Source organism: Bolinopsis microptera, chromosome 5, assembly GCF_026151205.1.
Source record: "Bolinopsis microptera isolate Bmic1 chromosome 5, MBARI_Bmic_1.0, whole genome shotgun sequence".
NCBI classification, from domain to species: Eukaryota; Metazoa; Ctenophora; class Tentaculata; order Lobata; family Bolinopsidae; genus Bolinopsis; species Bolinopsis microptera.
The window spans coordinates 13,753,348-13,776,041 of NC_087076.1; the positions used below are offsets into that span (position 1 = coordinate 13,753,348).

Genomic DNA, 22,694 nt, shown 5'->3' on the forward strand with positions numbered 1-22,694 from the left:
ATTTACATTATCTTACATAATATTATAGTAAAAAGCTGATTACCATTTCATACTATTTCATTAGATATCTGAAACGCTTACGTGATACTGTTAAAACTATGATTTAGAGCGCATCATCAATCAATGTCCCGACATAGAAGAGAACTACAAAATGTGGCAACACAAGTATCAAGTAGTCTTGTGGCCCGTCAGAGAAATGGTATTTCGGAGGACAGTGCAATGATGAGAAGTGAACTTATTGACTGTACAATACGATGTTGCAGAAATTTTATTCTGCGAAAAAATGGACTAAACGTCAAGCAAAACCAAATTTGTATTACCGATGATCATAGAAAGCGTGTAAAAATGGTTTATTTAAACTACCTTCTATCAATGCTTGACTTTGGCAGAAAGCGATCCATTAATACAAAGTTGACAAACATAAGATTGATGACAGATCCCCCTTCTGCTAAACTGTACTCAGATGTTTATTCTGCAATATCCCTTCAAAGAGGGAAGCCCAAGTTCGAATTGGTAATTGAGGTTATTGAAAGATGTCTTGCATATGTAACAGGCAAGCAAACTGCAAATATGGATAAAGATAGAGATGATATTCACCCTAATAAGATCATCCCTGATCAACCAATTAACGATTTCAAACGACTGTATGTAACAAACAAACAAACTACAGATATGGATAAAGATGATATTCGATCTGATAATATAATGCCTTATCTACTAAAACATTGTCAAAAAAATTATCTGATGGATCTTAGTAACAGTATTTCCCGGGCTTTAATGAAGAAGAGGTCTAAAACAGAAAAGGTGACTCCTTTCTATGGAATTTTATGGAACGATGAAATTTCTTTGTGTTTTCAGCGACTCCTTCAACCTCTCTACTGTGGAATACCTGGTATTTACTCCACCATACACCAATTAAATGTTAGTGATCAATTATTTATCTGACCACTATTTATTCAAAACTTAACTTTGTATATATATATATATATTATATATATATTATAATTTGAGATAGCTATGGGGTGATAAAGTATTGAGATTTGAAATTGATGTCACATTTAGGTCACGTAGGTCACAGGGTACTTATCTCAGAAACTATAAAGGACAGAGCTCACATTTTTCACCTTAAATGGTTTTGTGTGATCTGAACAATAAGCATGTTTTACGATTCTGATAGGAAAATTTCCAACACAGAGCTGTTAATACACCAAAAGCAAGGCCAAATTTCCACGTAGGTCACTCAAGAAATGTACATTACACTTTAACAATCAATACAATAGAAGAGAACAATCTGGAAAATTTTGCTTTGGTGAAAAATGGTGAAATGCTTTGGTGAAAAATGGGGAAATTTTACAATTTGGGAACCCGAATCACCATAAACATCATTCACCATTTTGCACTATTTTAAGATGGATTATGATTTATATTTCTCACAAGGATTGAAGATCTATATATATAATCATGATTTCACGATAGAATAACATCCTGAAAATGCTTAGAAGTTGTTATCTTAGTTGACACTAACCATTTTGAAACTTTTTCATATTCTATTAATTAAATATAGATTTCGATTGAACTACATATTATATATTAAGAGTCTTATTTAGTTCTTCCTCAATAGATGGACCATTTAAAACTGTATCTACGTGAATTGATGTACCTATGTTGAAGATTTGATCCATGAGTATCAAGACGCTTTTAAAAGAAAAGCAGAGATACCAAAGAAGAAAATTAGGCCAAAACGTGACGAATCTAATCAAGTTAAGTGGGGGGGGGGGGGGGATGCAACGACCATTAATGTCAGTAGATCGAATTTTGTCAAAACTGACATTGTCATTAATGGTCATTAATGGTCATTAATGGTCATTAATGGTCATTAATGGTCATTAATGGTCATTAATGGTCATTAATGGTCATTAATGGTCATTAAATAATTGAAATTCTGAACTATCTTGGAAGCAACATGTCCAAGAAATTTACAATTATGATCACTTTGTATCACTTCTATAAAGTTTCTCACAGCCCCCTACATCGATTGCCAGAGTCTCGTTTGAGAAAACGAATTAATATTCGCCTAATAGAGGCTCGGACCTCGGTTTCGGAATGAGTGCCAATCACCATTCTGTTATACGTTGGTAACTTGTCTTGTCTGTTTGCTTGTTTGCATTTGACTTAGTATAAATGCTTGTTTGCAGTTGACTTAGTATACATGCTTGTTTGCAGTTTGCGTGGATTTGAATTGTATTGATTTCCTTTATTTGTGTTGATTGCTTTTGATAATTTGGATTTTCAATACCTCCTCACAGTACCTTCTATGCCATCGTAAGACGATATTTGGAAATAAAAGTCGGAGATCGAAATTTTTTGGTACCGGCTGTTTCGAGGGGTCTGTGCCATACCAACCGGGCTGCAAAAATTCTTCTAAGCCCTGTCAACGTCGAACAATTCGAAAGGGCGACTCATTTAGTGCTACCTTTGTTCCAAAAAATGCTAAACGTCCCCTTCGTTGCCTCGGTACCATCTTATCAATGAGTGTCTCTGCTTCAAAAAAGGGCAACTGCAGATCTAGACGAATTCCTGCCGCATCAATTTGTCCCTATCATGATGACAGTGCTCGATTTTGGGTCAAAACTTTAAACTGCCAAAGGCAGAGTATTGAACTGTAAACGAATTGTTCTATCTAATCCTAGGAAAAGATCAGCTGTTTTGTTGTCCGATTCAGACTGATGACGATGTATTTAATGAAGTGCTAAAGTTGAATAAATTCATCTACTGTGTAATTACTATATAATCGACTAGCATAATGATTTGGCTAAAATATAAATCTTGATATGATATAAGAACGGGAACGAAGTATTTAATTTTAATACCCGTGTTATTATTATTTTATTATTGATTGTTATTTTACTATTGATACGATCTGATACTCCTAAATTTCCCTTTGAATTATTATTATTGATAACTATAAGTCACCAACTGTTATCTGGTTTAAATCCCGTGGCCGCAAAATTTGTTCTTCATTACATTCGAACTTAATAAATGTAATTCCTAACTCACTCTGGAATCCACTCAAGTGATAATATTCTGGAAGGTCTGCCTAACCACGGAAAAATCTATTCTAAGTTTTCTCTTTCGAATCTCTAATTGTAAATGTAAAATAATAACATATACTTGTAGTTAGTTAACTTAAGGTAGGGTCTAAGTGATGCAGGCGTCCGTCCTTTTCGCTCTAAGAAGTGCCGGAAAAAACATGACCATTAATGTCAGTAGATGAAATTTTGACAAAACTGACATTGTCATTAATGGTCATTAATGGTCATTAATGGTCATTAATGGTCGTTGCATACCCCCCGTTAAGTGTGATATGAATGAGTGATGCAGATGAAGTCATAAAAGGAAGAATTACCTCAATCAGCAACTAAGTGTGCACACTGAATTGTGGCCCACCCTGTAGAAATGGCAGTTGAGATCAGTGATAAATAAGGGCCTTACGGTATTTCTACTCGAAACTCTAGGAACTCTGAACATATTTCACTAAATGTATTTCTGACTGTAGAATCGATTAAATGATGTTAATGTGTATTTTGATTGGCTGAACTTACTGAGAATTTCTTAAAAAAACCGTCAATTATAAATCGTTGCACTACATTGGCTACTCTAGAACTCAGGATCAAACTGCACTGCTTTAATTTCGTCATGCTACATAAAATTGAGATATAATGCCTACGGGTAAACCGCCCCTAAAATGTCACCCACCCCTAAAACGCCACTCTTGATTGATTGGATCCCATCTTCTTAGAAAGTATCTTACCTAATCATTTGTAACTCCTAAACATAAAAAAATATCATTCAGACCCTGCCACATCCTGAAATTGAATCTAAATGATGCCATAAGGGCATTTTTTTCACTTTGTACGAATTTTTTACTTTTGAAAAAAAAACGCACAATTTTATAACTCTGGAATTCATTAATATTAACTCGGTTTTGGTCTAGGATAGTGATATTTACATATTTTAGCAACTTTGTACATATGACTGGAGATATGGAAAGTTATACATTACTCAATATTACTACCCTCCCCTAAAATGTCACCTGGCCGCCCCCTAAAATGTCATTTTATCAGATTCTGGCTTTGAGACTACAAGCACCATAAAATGGAGGTACCAGCCTATTAAACATCATATTTAGCATCTAATGGTAATATTGGAAAGCTTTGGCAGCTCAAGGAATTAGTTTTATTTTATTAATTGCATGGATGATGGACCGTATGGGTAACGCCAGCGGCGGAGAGACGACAACATCGCCCTCCGTAATGTTTACCTCAGCTGCAGGACGATCCCTGTTTGCTACACTCCTCATCAGCTTCGCCACCTTTAACATACGTGGCCTCGGTTCTTGTGATGATCCAGACGACATCCACAGCAAACGGGAGCAACTGGGTACCGATTGTCTACGGTACGGCATAGATATCTGCGCTATTCAGGAGACTAAGGTTGTAAAACCGGATTCTTGCAGTCTTAGCAACGGATACAAACTATTATTGTTTGAGCAGAAAAATGGCCGGCACTATGGACTCGGTTTTGTTATCAGTCCCCGATTTATTGACTATGTGGTATGCTGGAACAGTATCAGTGATCGAGTAAGCTTTTTGGACCTAGAACTCCCTACAAAATCTGGAAAATTTATCAAATGTAGGGTGGTCAATGTATATGGGCCACACAAGAAACTTGCAAAAAATGATCAACAACTGTTGATTAATTTTTACGGCCAAGTTAGGGACGCTCTAAACGTCCCTGCTAATGTTGAGATATTTGTTAGACTTGTTATCAGAATTTGACCTCTTTGCCTCCAACACTGGTTTTTATCATCCTGCTCGACATACGACCACCTACACTGGCTGGAGGAAGGACTGGAGTGCCGGGCGAAATAGTAAAAAGACGATCCCGGTCTATTCTCAGATCGATTTCATCCTGTGTCGAAGTAGGTCGAAGCCAATGCTACAAGATTCTAGATCTTATGCAGGCACCTTGACATACTCTGATCACAGATTTGTTGTCACTAGAGTAGACTTTAAGGACATCTGTCTTTGCTATAAACGCCACTCCAAGTCATCCTTAAAGTTCAACACCTCTGAACTCACCTCGAACCCCACCATTCAGGTGAAATATCGTCAATCCTTAGATGATAACTTAAGTAACACTGTTTCTGCTCTGGATCCAAATTCAGACTTGAATGGCTTACTTGAGTCCATAAAGGATGCTGCAAAATCGTCAATTGGTGTCATCAGACCCAGGAAACGTAATCGCAGCGACGATGATGACGTGAAAAACTTATCTAGCCAGCGTTACTTGTTGAGACAGTAGCTTAATGATAACCAGTCTTTAGACAGAACCTCACTTAGATCATCTATTAACTGCCTCACCAATCAGATCAAGCAGAGACTTTCTAACATACGATCAGCTGCTGCTGATGCTATCTGTAATACCATCAGTTCAACAACAGATAGTAAGAAAATGTTTGAAGCTGTTCGAACCCTGAACTTACCTAAAAGTAAAGCCCCTTCTAGTATTGGTGTTCATGATGAGCAAGGGTGCAATATTGCAACAGACACTGGTAAAGCTGCCGTAGTTGCTAAGTACCTTGAGCAACAACTTACTCGTGATGAAGCACCTTTAGAACCTTTTGTAGGACCTCCTCGCCCACTAGTTAAGCCATTCACTAGTGAAGAAATCGGATCAGCTGCTAGAAGTCTCAAAAATGGTCGAGCTAACGGCCCAGATGGGATTCCTAATGAGCTTCTCAAGTATTCTACTGGATCAGTACACAGACGTTTTGCAGACATTATCAATAGAAGCTTCGAGACCAATTCCTACCTTGACCCCATTGGACAGGCAAACATTACCCCCTTACAGAAGCCAAATAAGCCCATTGGTCCAGTGAAGAATCTACGACCCCTCACTCTCTCAAATGCTGTTAGAAAGATTCTTTAAATGGCAACCTTGAAGAGAATTGAGAATAAAGTCAATGCCTTCACTGGTCCATGGCAATGTGCTTACAAGCAGGGTAGATCATGTGCTGACATTGTATGGTGCCAGCGTGTGATGTTATCAGTTGTCCAGAGGAAGAGGTGGGAATACCATCGTATGGGGATCGACATGTCTAGTGCCTTTGACACTATACGACGATCTACCATCCTCGATCTTCTTGTTGAGTGTGGCTGTAATGATGACGAAGTCCGTTTGGTAAGACTTTTGCTTTCCAACACCAAGCTCAAAGTCAACATCAACGGTACACTGTCTGCTGAATTCCAGAGTTTTGTCGGTGCATTCCAAGGTGACTGTCTGTCTGGATGCTTGTTCACACTTGTCTTAGCGGGTGCCTTACGTGACCTCCGTAACAGGCTTGAAACTGCAACGAATAGGCCTAACCCACCTATCACCGATATTGGTCTTCCACTTGACAGTGAGTATGCTGATGATATCGACTTCAATGATGAAGATGAAGACAATTTGAGGGAGCTGTTGCCTATTGCAACAGAAGTCCTTAAAGATTGGAATCTCTTCGTTAACGAAGACAAAACTGATTTCACTCATGTGTACTTAGCTGAAAAGGGAGCTAAAGACGATCAGGGTAAGCCAATTGCAGGGAACGAGCTCTGGAGAAAGAGTATCACGCTTGGCTCCATGCTTTGTAGTAAGGAGGACATCTCTAGAAGGATATGTCTGGGATATGCCGCGTTTAACAAATACAAGAAAGCTTGGAACCATAAGATCCCTCTGAGCAAGAGGCTTCTGTTGTATGAGGCTCTGGTAGTATCCGTTTTAATGTACAATTCATCTTGCTGGGCTGCCCCTAAATCAGTATTGGAAAAACTAGATATTGCTCACAGACGTCATCTGCGATCAATTTTGAATTACAAATACCCTCACATCATCTCCAACAAGAACTTGTATAAACGCTGCAATAGCGAACCATTGTCAGCTAAAGTGGCTCGTAGTCGGTGGAGGATGCTCGGACATGTACTGCGTGGGCCTACAGATGGCCCAGCCTATTCGTCGCTTGTTTTTGCTGTCAACACCTTACAGCTTCAAGGGCGGCGTGGAAGACCGCAGTCAAACCTTTTCTCACTGATTCTACACGACCTTAGTGTCCGAAAGTTATCATTAAATAATTTATGTGATTTGGACTATTTAACGTTAGTTGCTCAGAATAGAGTTAAATGGAGAAGTATGCAAATTGCATGACCTACACTCCGTTCCATCCCCATCTATTATTTATATTATGACAGGAACTAATAATGTGAACACAGTCTATTTTGGCTCAAAGTCACTGAAGGATGCAGCGGGTGACATTAGTAATCTCTTAAATTATCTCAAGTCAGTGTATCCGAATGCAACAATTAATGTTCTCAATATTCTTCCCAGGAGTACAAAAGGCCGCAATGATGTTGTGGCAGAGCTGAATAAGGTTATTAAGGATATGTGTAGCAAAGATTCTTGTTTTAATTACATTAGCACCCATAATTTATTTAACTATAATAGAAGTGGATTCAGGAAAGAATTTTATTTTGCCAGACCATCTGCAAAAATATCTGATAACTGTCACCTCAATACAAGCGGTGTTATTCGACTTGCTAAATTTCTGAAGTATTGGGCCCATAAGCAAGTTTGAATTTTCAGAAAGATTGTTAACATTTATTTCATCTAGATTCTAGATAAGGGATAATTACACATTGTTCCTCATGTTTATTGAAGTTTTAGAAAGTTTTGTTATTATCTCATACAAATTTGCCAGTTCTGCAATTTATCTTATTCTGACAAGTTTATAGCAGCATAAATTGGAAAAATTTTCATGCTCTCACAGCAGTTCTTGCATTAACCCGTGCATTAGTAAAATCACAGTTTCATACCATGCCAAAAAGCTTGCAGTGGGACATTGCAACATGCAGGGAGGACTAACAGGTATGCCAAAATGTCTTGAAATCCAAGATCTAATCTGGAAAGAGAAATTAGATGTTTTATGCCTGAATGAAACAAATCTTAAGTCGGATATTGACTCAGCCAGTCTAAACCTACCCAAGAATTTTACTTTTATCCGCAAAGACCGTCCTAACGACAATGGTCATGGGGGATGTGGCATTCTCATCAGTGAGCACATAAAGTTTAAAATGATTCAACTAAACTTAGTTTTGCAATATGACCAAATCGAGGCTATTTGGATCCATCTTACAGATTGCAATATTTTCATCTGCTGTTTCTACAGATCTGAGTTGTTTAGTCCTCTTGACAAATTTTTAGATTATATGACAGACTGCATGATGAGTATAGGAAGTAAGAATGTTATTTGGCTGGGTGATGTAAATGTAGACCAAAACAACATCAGCAGTATGAACTATAAGAAATTAGACATTACAATGAAAATGTTTGGAATGGTACAGGTAGTTCAGGATATTACCCGCATTGCTAAACTAGGAAACAGAATCACAAAGACCACAATCGATGTTGTCATAACAAACACTTACTCCAAGTTTCTTGACTGCAAAGTCCTTGATGATTGTATAGGAGATCATCAGGTCGTAAAGTTCATTGTCGATTTCAATGTGCATAAGGCCTCAAAATTCAAGAAGTTACTAATAAGAGATCACAGCAAAATGAATGTTACTGCTCTTAAAGAATTTTTGGAAACCTGTGATTATAGACCAATAATAGATTCAACTAGTCTGAATGATGCAGTTGATGGTTTAAACGAACATATTGATCACTACTATGATCACTTCTGTCCAATTAAACAAATTAAGTGCCATAGTGATTACATCCATAAGCCATCTCCAGAATTTTTAGAAAGTAAGAAATTGAAAGGGAAACTTTACCGTAAATTTTTAACACACAACAAGAACAGACGTATACATCCAAATGGTCTTATACACTGTAATAAATGTGACTCATTATGGATGGCATATAAACGGCAGAGAAACTATTCAACCTATTTGTCTAGAATTAATAGGAAGACTAACTTAGCAACAGAACTGAAAGCCAAGTGTGCCATGAATGATCTAAAGGGTGTATGGAAAACGATAAAGACAGCATCAAATCTGCCTGTTAAAGCTAACAATATCAATAACAATCTTGATGCTGAAACCACCAATAAATATTTTGCTGAAATAGGTCCAAAGATCCAAGCAGAAGTGCAGCTGGAAAATGAAAATGAATTTCTATCTTATCTACAAAATGAGCAGATTGACAACGAGACCAGCTTGAATAGCTTTACTGAAATAACTGAGTCCAATATCTTAGACTATGTGGCAAGTATCCCTTGTAGCAAATCCACTAATGATCATATACCATTGAGAGTGTTTAGACAAATTTTACCTGCATTTATTGCTCCATTAACACATCTTGTAAATTTGAGTTTATCCAGTGGCATCATGCCAAACAGCTGCAAGGTTGCAAAAGTCACCCCAATCCATAAGGATGGTGATACTGAGAATCCTAGTAATTATCGACCAATCTCAATTTTACCGATTCTTGGAAAGTGCATCGAATTTTGTGTGAACTCCCAACTGACTCAATATCTTGATGAAAAGGGAATACTTTCAGAGCATCAATATGGTTTCCGTAAAGATCACTCTACAACTTATCTCATGTTAGATCTGTTTGATCGTATATTTACTGCTAAGAACAGTGCCAAGCATCCTGCAATTATCTTCCTGGACATCAGAAAGGCATTTGATACTGTTAACCATGATATTCTCATTCAAAAGCTGAAGCATTATGGAATAAAAGATACTGCATTGAGCTGGTTTAGGAGCTTCCTCACAGATAGATTACAGCAAACTAGAGTTGGGAGTAGGATAAGCAGTTTACATTCATTGAACTCTGGAGTGCCTCAAGGAAGTATATTAGGACCAATTCTATTCAGTATTTTTATCAATGACCTGCCTAATGCATGCCTATTTTCTAAACCTTATCTATTTGCTGATGACGGTGCATTATATTTTGACAATATATCTAGAGGAAACTATGGTAACATCAAACAAGAGTTGAAATTAGTTATCAGATGGCTTCAGGCTAATAAACTATCCCTGAATAATGAAAAAACAAAACTAATGATCCTTGACTCTAAGCCTAACCTTGATGCCATCCTTGTTGAAATTTGTGATGACCTTACTTTGGTAATCTGTGAAACTAAATCCCATAAGTACCTTGGACTTATAGTTGACAGCAGATTGACATTTAATGAACATATTGATAACATTAAGAAAAAGATATCCAAAAGAATTGGTGCTATGTATAGATCAAAAAAACTTCTCCCTCTTAAGTTCAGGAAGATGTTTGCTAATGCACTTATGTTGCCACATTTTGACTACTTAGACACCATCTGGTCAAGAACATATAAAAAACGACTAGGAGAGTTAGATATCATGTACAAAAAGGTTGCTAAAATAGCCCTAGATGTAAACATCAGAGAGAGGTCGGTTAATGTATACAAAAATATGGGATGGCTTCCTCTCCATTTGAGACGACAGGTTCATCTTAGCTCATATATGTACCGTATAATCAATGAAACATGTCCAAAGCATTTTATCGGGAAATTCTCGTATATTTCTGGTGGATCACGTGAGGCAGAAAACTGCAATCTTTATACTCCTAAATCAAGATCTCACAAGGAGTTTAACTATCTAGGAACTAAGGCCTGGAACATATTACCAAAGTCCCTTAGAGAGTGTGACGACGTTAAGAAATTTTCTAAGTTATACAAAGAAACTCTTATGAATATGTTGCTAACTGATGAGAATTACCAAGGGGATAACTCTTACGATAAATTCATGATCCCACCCAACACTAGCCAATGTATCTAGGCAGTTATGTTATTTCGGTTAAGTTATCTCAGTACATAAGTGAATCCAATCTATCCCCTGCAATCAAAGTATTTCCATGCCTATTAAGCTATTACAGGAAATTAGGAACATCAGTGGAAAGGTGCACTGTCAATCATTATTGCTCCATACCTCCAGTCCTCCTGTTATGTGCAATTCTCACTGTATGCTCCTCATTTGTATCAATTATATTGATGCTACATTGTTATTGAATATGAAATAATTTTCAACCGTATTAATTTATTAACTTATTGTAAATAGCAAGTTTGACAAAGGGATTACGTTTATTTTACCCGGAGTTCGTTTAAGTTTAGTATTGTAAATAGTTAATTTGACGAAGGGAATACGTCTATTTTACCCTGAGTTATGTTTTAGTTCAATCTTGACACAATTTTAAAATTATAATTTAATTATTTTATATATATGTATTGTCCATAACTAGGGTGGCCTGCTAACAGAACCATGATCTGCCTTGATTCATCCTTCAGCACAGAGAAAAGCTCCTTTTTTTATACATTATGATTACAGAGGATCTGATATTTAGATATATATTGCTGTGCTGTAAAAATTGACTTTATTTATTTATTTATTTATTTATTTGAGAAAGATTAGGGGACAGAAATGTTTACTTTGTTTACTATCTGTTTCTTAGAGCTTTTGTTTATATATATTAATTGCAATAAACATCCCCTAAAATGTCTAATTATCCCCCCTAAAATGTCATTTTAACCTGATCAAATTACTCAGGCTTTTCCTAAGATGCAATGCATACTCACATTTCGTTAATAGTTGATGTTAATAATTAACAAGTGCCAAAACAAGAGCTATTATTGCACACCATGCGAACAAAATACAAATTTGACATTTTAGGGGAGAAAAAAATGACATTTTAGGGGGCATATCATAGGTTTACCATAAACTAGTAAGTACCAAAAACCGTAGTTTTTGACATTCAATTTTGCTAAAAGCAGTCAAATCTAGTCTATAGAGAAGGTCAGATCGATTACTGGGTTGGCTTAGTTAACTACAGGTCAGGTAAAATTGCCAAAATGCAGGATGATGTTAAAAATCCCAAAAAATGCAATTAAAACATGCAATTTGCACAAGGTTAAAATCACATTGAATCCATTTCTTTTGTGCCAATTGTTAGTTTATTATAACTAGATAATCTAACTACAGGTGTACATTTTGTTGACTGAGTTACTGTTTTGCCGTAAGTTCTGGGTATTCAAAAAAAGTCCCCAAAATGTCGCAAAAAGTAAATTGACTAAATTCCACCATTTTTTTTCAACAATGAAACAAGAAATTTTCAATGAAACAAGAAATTTAATTTTAGCACATTCTACAGAATAAAAAGATGTAAAACAATTCATAAAATATAATGCCCATTTGGTGTATGACTTTTTGTCCTTGACTGCTTGTTTGGTTTTGGAAGGACAGGTAACTAACGGGGCAAGGAATGCGCGTGCCTGGGAGCTTTTGCACACACCAAAACGCTAGTTCAGTTAAGTTTTTAGAGACAAGGCTCACATTAGGACTATACGAAAAATTGTTAGCAGACATTAGGGGTTCTGTTTAAAGTTTTTACTATCTAGGTTGCAGTCTTGTTGTGACAAAAAGTCTACACTAAAACATGCTTGATTTTATATTGTGTAGTTCAAGGATTAAAAATGCACCTTCAAGGTGGATATTGGAGAGCAGGCGAAAGATTATGGCTTAAATTTATCAATGGTTATAATAAGCTATAAATATTTTAAACTATACAATGCTAATTAAAAATTTCTTTATACTTCATTCTCAAATTAAAATTTAAAAATTCAAAAATATACATTCATTTTATTAAAACTTTCTCACACGTACTTTACTCACAGGACAAGACTTAGAAAACAGTAGCCTAGGGTAATTTAATTTAGATGTGTGTGACCAGCCAGTTATAATGTTTGGAAAATAATATTTGTGCAGTCAAAGTCTTTTACGGTCCAATCAAGCAGGGCGTGGTTATGTTGATTAGCTAGTAGCGCACGTTTTAGCTTTCCTCGCAGGCACATTACACTAGTAGTAAAATCAGTCATTCTGAACTTTGGGGTTAAGATGTAAAAAATTTTGGTTGATCTAGTGTTGTGATTGTCAGGTGGGTCTGCCTGACAGATTAGAAGGCAGGGTTTCCTTGATGAACATATTGTGTAACCCTCATGTAAGGATATTGGAGCACGGAATTTCATTATCTTGTAGAGCTCGAGGTAACTGTGGTATGTATATAGATTTTGTATAGCTAGAATATTATTATGCTTGAATATCGGTTTGGTGTGCTCTTTTATGAAGAATTTTTGGTCTAGTTTCTGGTGTCCTATAGGCCTAGTACGTGCACAAGTCTTAAACTTATCAAGGTACGCCAGTCTATCACCAAATAGTACTCTGAGACAGTACTTCTGAGCAGTAAATAATGAGCTTATACGTTGCTTCGCTGCCCCACCCCATACAGATATACAGTAGGAAAGATGTGATTCGAACAGGGTATAATATAATTGTTGGTGTAGAAATTCTGGAAGGGAGCAGCGGAGTCTACATAAAGTGGATGTGGAATGATTTAGAGTTCGCTTAAGAAGTTAAGAGCTTTGATGTGATCTTCCCATGATAGGTTCTCGTCAATTATAACACCCAGAAATTTTGCGGATGAAACCTTTTTGATTGGAAAGTTGTCTATAGTTAGTACAACTTCAGGGTGTGATAAAATCTCTGATTTAGAACCTGCCATGGTGGGTTTGAAGTGTATGTAGCAGCACTTGGACATGTTTATATGTAACTTATTCGCTCTCATATAAGACTGTAATGATGACAGAAGCTCATTTCCTCGTTCATATGCCTCACGTTTTGTTTTGCCGACAACAAATATATTGGTATCATCAGCAAAGGTAACAAATGATCCTAGTTTAGAACTGTTTGTGATGTCATTCATATAAAGAAGAAAAAGGAGAGGTCCAAGAATTAAACCCTGCGGGACACCAAATTGAATAGATAGGGTATCTGATTTTTCTCCTACAACTTCGGTGTATTGTTGCCTGTTTGTCAAGTAGCTTTTTATGAGGTTATTTGCAACTCCTCTCACTCCACATCCCTCTAATTTTATAAGAAGTGTTGAATGATCGATGGTGTCAAAAGCTTTGCTTAGGTCAATGAATATTCCTAAAACATGATTCTTAAGTTTAAGAGATTTCGTAATTAAATCTACAGAGTAATTAACTGCATGAGATGTAGAGTGAGATTTCCTAAATCCAAACTGTGTCTTCGATATAACTCCCTGGGAGCTAACAAATCCGTATATTCTAGAATATATGAGCTTTTCAAAGATCTTACCGAAGACGGACAGTGTGGAGATAGGACGGCCACGGTAGTTCTCGATTTCTTCTGGGTTACCTTTCTTATATACAGGTGTTATTTTACCAGTTTTCAGGACATCAGGAAATATACCTTGGGTCATAAGGATATTGAAGTAATTCGACAATACAGGTGCAATTACATGAGATGACTTTATTACTACACTTATGGGAATGTCACTGGCTTTACCATTTTCGAACTCGCTTATGATTTTCAATATTTCGTTCGAGGAGCAATCTTCTAGCCTAATATTTTTTTCATTTCTTGGGTTCAGGAAGTCATAGAAAGTTTTCATGGGTAATATATGCAGGCCATTAGATAGATTATTCAGTGTCTCATTAAGCTTTGGTGCAATAGAGACAAACCAAGCATTGAATCCATTAGCAATTGCTCTTCTATCAACTATTCTTTGGTTATCAATGATAAATGGGGGCTTGGTTTGCCTCTTCTTTTTGCCCCTGAGTTCGTTAATAATTTGCCAGGTTTTCTTGCTGTTTTCACAGTTGTTTAGAATTTCGTTACAGTAATGCCAACGTTTGGCAGCTTTAATGATAGCTTTGAGCATCCTACGATAATCACTAAATACTTGGTAGAGCAATATATTACCACCAGGGTTCTTATTAGTAACAGTGTCAGACCAATCCTTACGCAGTTCATGCTTCCTTTCTACAGACTGGATGATACTGTCTGTAATCCATGGGTTAAGTTTGGGAGTTCTTTTTGTCACTTTTGGTACCTCCAGTTTGCAGTGTTTGTCAAGTGTCTGGTCAAAACATGCCGTAAACTCATCAAATTCTATTGAAGGAGTGAGCTGGTTTATCTTCACTTCAAGTTCAGTTACAAAGCTTTTTAATTTGGAACTCGAGTAATCATAATAGCGGACATGTTTCTGAGGTTCTGTATTGCGAGGGGTCTCTACTGAAGTGAAGGTAAATATAGGGGCATGCTCACCAAGCCGTTCCTCAATAACACCTGATAAGACTATATTCTCAATTTTATTTGTTAAAATGTTATCGATGCAGGAACTTTTACAGTTTTGACGAAAATGTGTTGCAATGGAGATAGTCGGGTAAAAGCCATTTCTGTAGAATGTATCCTCAAAGAGCTGGGAACTGGTAGAAATATTAAGTATGTTTGAGTTAAAGTCTCCCAACAAATTGACAGTTTTCCCATTTAGCTGCTTTGCAAGTAATTCAAGGGTTTCACAAAAGCTATCAAAGCAGCCATTGGGGGGTCGGTAAATGACTCCATGAACAATTTTGCAGCCTGCACTATCTGTGGTTTCAACAAAGAGGCTCTCAATATTTGTAGTACAGTGTGACACGTTTTCTAAAACCACAGTGTTTAAATGGTCAGATACATAGAGTGCAACGCCTGTGCCTTTTTTCTTACCTGCCAATGTTTCTTGATAGAATCCTGTGTATGCTGGAATTTGGTACAGGCCCTGCTGTGCAGGATCAGTATTGGTTTCAGCAAGACCAATCATATCAAACGAGTGCCCTATACTTTTGAGTTCAATTAGGAAGCTATCAAAGTTAGATGCATTTCCATCTATATTGTAGAATAAAGTTGATAACATAGATTTTTTTGAGGAATTGAGCTGCTTGATTGCATTTAAGAATTCGGATTTAGAGTAGCAACGGCAACGTTCAAGTACAAGGGCATATGATGCAATTAAGGCATCCTCCTGGTTTCTGTTATCATAGAATCTATCAGAATCAATAGATTCCTCATCAGATGGAAATGGACAGTACCGTTCCTCTGCAGAACTGGCACACTCGCAGCACATCCATAGTCCATTTTTGCATGAATATTTAGCTGCTTTGAAACACTTAGTATGGATGGCATTATTACAGTTTTCACACTCTAGTAAGGGTTGTCCGATGTTAATAGATCTACTACATGGCTCACACACATCTTTAATCATTTTCATAATCATTTTTACTAAGTGGGGTTGTTAGACCCCACTGGAGAGAAATTCTGGTCGACACCTCTCAGAAATAGGTTATATTTGTCCCAGAAGTGGTTAAAATTAATAATTGAGCAACATGAGTGCTACACAACCTGTTTTAGCTGACGTTTTGGCAGTATCGAGATAGCCCGACCACTGTCCGCGGACAACTGTCCGCGGACAACTGTCCACGAACACCTGTCTACCAGATCATATTACTGCATAATAACAGTATCCCCTGAATCAAGCAAGGTTCACATCATCGCACGCGAATTTCAATCAGCAGTGGTGTCTTTTCTGCAACAAGAGGCATGCTGGTATATCATGCGCTGCTCATGACCCTGTAGCATCTTCTGATGCCGGAGGTCTTGCTAACTCCTCTGCTCATGCTCCTCGTGTCCGCTCCAAATGTAACAACTGCGTTGTTATGAATGTCCACCGAGAATCTTCAATCCTCGATGGGATCCTACATACTACTACAAAAAAGATAACAAAGCTTTGTCCTGAGCATTAACTCCCGGACTCCATTCCACCAACTCCTCAAGACACGCTAGATAGAGACAACGCTGAACCTAACCCTTCACTAGCCCAACTACAAAGCAAGGATCACAAACATCCTTGCTCCCATCACCTCCAGCCGATGTATTGCAGCCTAGTCCTCCAGTTGGATCACAAACATCCTTGCTCCCATCACCTCCAGCCGATGTATTGCAGCCTAGTCCTCCAGTTGCAGTTGATCACCCTCCTTCTACAGTAATATGATCTGGTAGACAGGTGTCCGCGGACAGTTGTCCGCGGACAGTGGTCGGGCTATCTCGATACTGCCGACGTTTTAGGGGTGGTGCACGTGACATTTTAGGGGGTGATTACGGTTTTGAGGTACTTCCTTTAGTGAGTGAATGTTTTAAAGTAGCTTAATGTTTTAATAAGACAAAACAAATAGTACTAGTGACAAAAGATGAATCAGGCCTCCTGTACATTTTGTAATTATCACACATATAGAGTTGACATTTTAGGGGTGGTGTTTTAAAAGTGGCTCCATTTCAAAGTGACTCCATTTCAACGTCAAAAAAATTGTACCTGATTTTATTTTCAAATTTCCAAATCTTCCTGGCAGGCTAGAAAAAGGTTTAGATATTATTCCTAGACACTTCAGAACCCTGTAAATTTAGCCCTAACTCGGCAATCTGGGCCCAAAAAACAGGTGACGTTTTAGGGGCGGTTTACCCGTAATTAGTATTGCCCGACCTTGATATTGCAAAAACATCGTGAATTTTTTCCATCAATTTGCAACATATCTTGAGTCAAAGGAAAAATTAGGGACATCTCAAAATCGCCCTGCTGAGCTGATTATATATTTGTCTTCTGGGATTACATTTTATATCGCTAGTTAAATCCATCAAGTATTCTAGATGCTATGATCTAGGTTATAATCACACTTTCCTGGTGATAAAAACTTCTCCTTATAGCTTAAATGTCAAAGCAGCCTAAGGAGGGAATGGTTCATGCAGACCAAAAACAAGAACCGATCAACACCCAACGCGAAGGGAAGTGTTTCAATAACGTGGACTCTAGCAAAGAAGCCAGAAAAGTTCCTCCTAAAGATAATAAGGATTATTATTCTTATTTGAATACTTGTCAGATTGATTACCTGGCGCGTCTATCAAAGGCAGTTGGATTTATCATTAGAATGCCTGTTGAAAATGGATATTTGTCTGAGGGAAAAATACAGAATGCCGTGAAGCAAATTTTGCATGCGCTGTCCGTCATTCGGTCCGGCTTGGAAAGGGGCATATCAAGCATTAAAAAGATCGGCAAGGAAGAAATTGAGATTATCAAAGAAGTTATCTTTGACTTGGCTGATGAGTGCTTACTTCTGAAATCATCTGTCATTCATAAAATATCAAGTTAGTGGTAACGTCCCAGTTACCAGATTTAATCTCGCCCAATAACAAATATTCTGGTTTCGACATTGCTCTTAAACTTATGAATGATGTTCTATCAGCCATGCGCACGTTCATTGCTGCTGCATCCAGCACTACTCTTAATTATGACGATGTTGATAGTACACCGTGTTTACCTCCAGAAGATGGCTCACCAGAAGACAGCAAAGCTGCATTTGCAAAATATAAAATTCCATATAGAGGAAACCAGATATCATTATTGGAGGCAGTTGAAAAACTTAGAGCTTCTTTGAAGAACGGAAAGTTATATTGTCCTAAAACATTTGCTATGGACAACGAGGATGTTATCAATGGATTACTTGATGTTGGTTTATTTTCAAGTTCAACCAAATACTCGTTGAACGAAATCTGTTCTTATGTAATCTCGGGCATACCAGACAGTGGTCACAAAAAAAGTGTAACATTCGGCAAATTAAAGAAACTTTTTAGATGTTCTTTTAGAAGGCATCAGATTTTTCCGTGTGACCAACTCTGTTTTAAAGACCTGGCCACTAAAATTTCTAACTCTGCTATTGAGTTAGAGCCGGGTGAAGAAGTGGAACGTCTGTGGAACCAAGAAATTTCCCTGTCGTTCAAGGCACTGGTTACTTCTCAGTTCCAATATATTAGTAAGGCAACTGAAAATGAGGAGTCCCGATTGACATGGCTCAAGGTGAGCATTTAAGCTGTTTAATTAACTTGCAGCATTATGTAAAAACTAGCATGAAGTATCAAATTTTCAGCAATTTTATTGATGACGATGAATGTAAAGTTCAATAAGAACAGTCAGAAAGGTGTCTAAGTTCGGGTTTTTATTGTTTTGACGGTCCCAACGTTTAATGTGGCTCCTGCTATGTGTTAGTTCAGCCGAATTATTGTTAAATAAGTTCATCTTTCTAATTTAATAAGTTGCCAAAGTGCAAAGAAACTGCTGTCTGCTGCTAACTGCTGCTAACTGCTGCAAATAGCGCGTGCGACAGCAGCATTAGCAGCAGTTTTATGCATGTTTTTACTGCGCAGTGCACGCTGCGCGCAACTGCTGAAAAACTGCTGCTAACTGCTGCAAACATAGCATATAATATTATAATATTATAATGTACTTTAAGTTTAAACATATTTCAGAAATTCATCGACTTGTTAATGACTAAGAAACAGTTGTGGCCAGTAGGAACAATGACTGCTGCATTCCTTAAAATTAAAGCTTCTGAGTGGCTAGAAGTCATCAAGTCTAACCCAACGGTTTGTTTGTTTATTAGTTATTCTATTTCAGAATTTGACTTCTCTTGCAGCGTCAGTTTGATTAATTTATCAACAATGCTCTATGTATGGACCTTAACCGATTGTTGAAATTCGATATCTAGCGTCATTTAGCATCATCTAGCGTCATCTAGCGTCATCTAGCGTCATGTAGCGTCATCTAGTGTCATCTATCGTCATCTAGCGTCATCTAGCGTCATCTAGCGTGAAATGACACTAGATTTAATGTTAGATGACGCGACGTTAGATACCGCCAGTTAGCGACAATTAGCGACAATGCCGGCGATTGCGTGGCACCTTTTCAATGTCACAATCTAGCGCTAGATAGCGTTAAAATTGTTGTTTTCTTGAGATGACGCTAGATGACGCTATCTAGCATTATTTAAAGCTAATTAGTAGTTACGTGACACTGTCGCCAGGTGACAGCTAGCGCTATTTGCACAGAATTTCTGGCCTTTTTGTGGGCGACATCTAGCACTGTCTAGATAGATTTAGAGCTAAGTTTTAAAAAAAATTGAAATGACGCTAGATTACGCTAGATTACGCTACATACCGTCAGTTAGCGACATTGCCACCTTTTCAATGTCGCGATCTAGCGCTAGATGTCGCGGCGACATCTAGCCTGAACTATCGCAAACCGACATCCTCCGCCATCTAGCGCTTAATAGAGCTTGATAGCGCTAGATATCGTGGCGACATCTAGCGTGAACTGTCGCAAACCAACATTCTCTGCTATTTAGTTTAGGAGGAGTACCTTTTAAAAGTTCAAGAAACTTCCTAGGATACCCCTCCAGTGCAAACTGTAAACATAGTGCTATTAACTATTAACTATATCTCTATATATTTGTATATTATAATATTTCGTATTTTAATATTACAGCAGTGCTATTTTCAGGCAGCTAATGTTTTACATGATTTTCAAACACCTGAGTTCACAAAGCAAGAGCTCTCACGTGTAAAGTATTACACAGATTTAGACACTCCTCAAAACACTAAGAGTCCAGAAGACGATGTTCGTTTTGACACATTTCCAAAGAAATTGTCCCCTAACATAGCTGTCGGCAGTGATGACACAAATTCTTGCAAGACTACAGTGGACCAACCCAGAACTTCATTTCCACATATACATACCAGTCGTTTGGAATTGCATGGCCCCAGATCCTCGACCACCAGAATATCTCGCCACAGAAGTGACGACAGTGTTGTTGGATCTGAAAGTAAAGATCATGAGTATGAACCACATTGTTCATCTAGTAGAAAAGGATTGTTTCGTCATCGTAGTGAAGAAAGCTATGTGAAAGGCCATGATCATCACAAAAATCAGTATTCTGAGTCACCCAACTCAAGATCAGTCTGTAGCAGGAAAACGTCCTCTCGGCATAGGAGTGACGAGAGTCTTGCTGATCAGAAAAGTGCATCAGTGAAATCTCCCCAACGGAAGAGGTACAGTAATGAGTATCTTTCTGAGCAGCACAGATCAACAAAACGTCCCAAATTGGATGACAGGTTTTTTGTCAAAAAGATGACCGACTACGATCAAAAACTTCAAAGTTTTCAGATATGGGATCCTCTAAGAAATGTAACAGAGGCTAAATTTCAAGATATCTTCAAAACGAAGGAAGAAACTGTCATTAACAATGAGCAAGCATCTGTTGGTACATCTTCGGTTACTCTAGACAGCAATAAGACATTGGATGAATGCGAAGAAAAAGGCTTGATTAATATTGAGGATATTCCGCTTCCAAAGGAGGATGTTTCAACGAGTGGCATTGATCAAAAACCAAAAATCTCAGATAACAATGAACAGCAGTTTAAATGCAAACTCGGCGAAATCGTTAATTTGTGTGGGTTGACCGAGAAGAAAGGAGGGCATCTACGACTACAAGAAAGGTATGGGGAAATGAAAGTTAAAACGGAAGAACTTGGTGCAGAAAGAGTGTCTGTTATTGTAACTATTCAAGGATACACTTTCGAAGGAATTGCTACTTCCCGGGTGAGTAACAACTGTATTTTTTCCTTTTCACCCTTTTAAAAAAGGCAATAGTGAAAGGTTACGAATGGAGGTTTTTGCAGAAAAACGTGGATTTTGGAGAATGAGATAGGTGGGTTTAAATATGTCGTGTGTCCTTCCTTCCGTTCGTTACCATGCAACGAAAAAGTTGGGCGCGCGCAAGGATTGCTTGCGGAGATGTGATGTATAGATAGCCTGTGATCTATGAATGCGCGGCGCGACTGTGTTTTAATGTATATGATGCATGTAATGTATAATATTACTATTAGGTAATACGCCCAATTTCAATTTGTACGTGGCACACGTAGTGTATTGATGTGTACACGAGTATACCTTTGTAGTTTACCTTTGCTGATAATTTCTTGAATTACAGATACAAGTTAAGTTCTACGGCAATTGAACTTAATTTCAAGTGTTTCCCGTATTTGATGCATAATTTATCAATATTATTATCATGAAGATTGAAGTGAGCTGATTGGAGCTTATACTTGAATTTATAGTAAATGTGAAATGGAAATCTAGCGTCCGCCAAAACGAAACAACGGGCGCAATTCTTGTTAACTGCTTCGCATATTATGCAAATGTATTCATTTTATGCAACTAAAGTTCGCATTTTGTATATTAAAATATTAATTATTACCTTTTTATCTAATCATGCATTAATATAGTCCTATAAATCTACAGATAACATACTTTTTTATTTTCAAGGAGAATGCTGTCGAGGAGGCGTCAAATAAAGCTCTCCTCCTTGCCCCGTTCATCCTGCAGCAAACTTCAAATTTGCTATCGGAGGAGACTTAATTCATAGGCCATGAATATGATAGTATTTTGTGTGGTTGCAGAGCTAGCTAAGCTTTGGAGATTTCAGCATCAGCTTTCGAAGTTCGACTTAGTTTCCTTAGAAGTCCAATTTGGTATTTACATGCCAGTATTTGTATGCACATTGGCTGAGTGCACAGATTTGTTTTAGTATGTACTGTGTTGAGGTGTTTAACAATATATAATATATGATACTTAATAAGTAATAATAATGACTTAATTAATAAGTAATGATAATTACGCCATGATTTTTATATTTTATTAATTGTTTAAATAAAACATACCAACGTTTTATGAATATAATTTGCCTGGGCCTTACTCTTTCGGTAAGATTTAAGTTATGATGACCTTTTTAAGTATGTTTAATAATTTGTAAAATATCATGTACTATTGAATTCCTAGCAAAAAAGTAGATTATTATACCTTCTACCAAATCCAATGCATCTTACATTTCTTCAGAT

General features: G+C 37.3%; 2 protein-coding genes across 3 annotated transcripts in view; both read left to right on the forward strand.

Moving 5' to 3' along the window:
• Positions 1–22,694, forward strand: part of LOC134815956 (mitochondrial outer membrane protein SLC25A46-like) — a 93,840-nt gene that overhangs the window by 47,502 nt on the left and 23,644 nt on the right. The window lies entirely within an intron of this gene.
• On the forward strand, positions 37–22,694 carry LOC134815955 (uncharacterized). 2 transcript variants are annotated; one of them, XM_063824581.1, is made up of 4 exons: positions 37–921; positions 19,269–19,385; positions 20,299–21,396; positions 22,123–22,692. In XM_063824581.1, the coding sequence occupies exons 1-4, from the start codon at positions 124–126 to the stop codon at positions 22,213–22,215; spliced, it is 2,106 nt and encodes a 701-aa protein (XP_063680651.1). In that variant the 5' UTR covers positions 37–123; the 3' UTR covers positions 22,216–22,692. The 2 variants fall into 2 exon arrangements, with proteins under 2 accessions (XP_063680651.1, XP_063680652.1); XM_063824582.1 differs by lacking the exon at positions 37–921 and adding an exon at positions 17,673–18,819 and having other exon boundaries at positions 22,123–22,694.

Bases quoted from the DNA above. Each gene is read 5' to 3' on its own strand.
- LOC134815955 (XM_063824581.1), top strand. From the start codon at position 124: ATGTCCCGACATAGAAGAGAACTACAAAATGTGGCAACACAAGTATCA. The intron at 19,386-20,298 runs GTTTGTTTGTTT...TGCTATTTTCAG, and splicing joins TCATCAAGTCTAACCCAACG to GCAGCTAATGTTTTACATGA. The intron at 21,397-22,122 runs GTGAGTAACAAC...TTTATTTTCAAG, and splicing joins AAGGAATTGCTACTTCCCGG to GAGAATGCTGTCGAGGAGGC.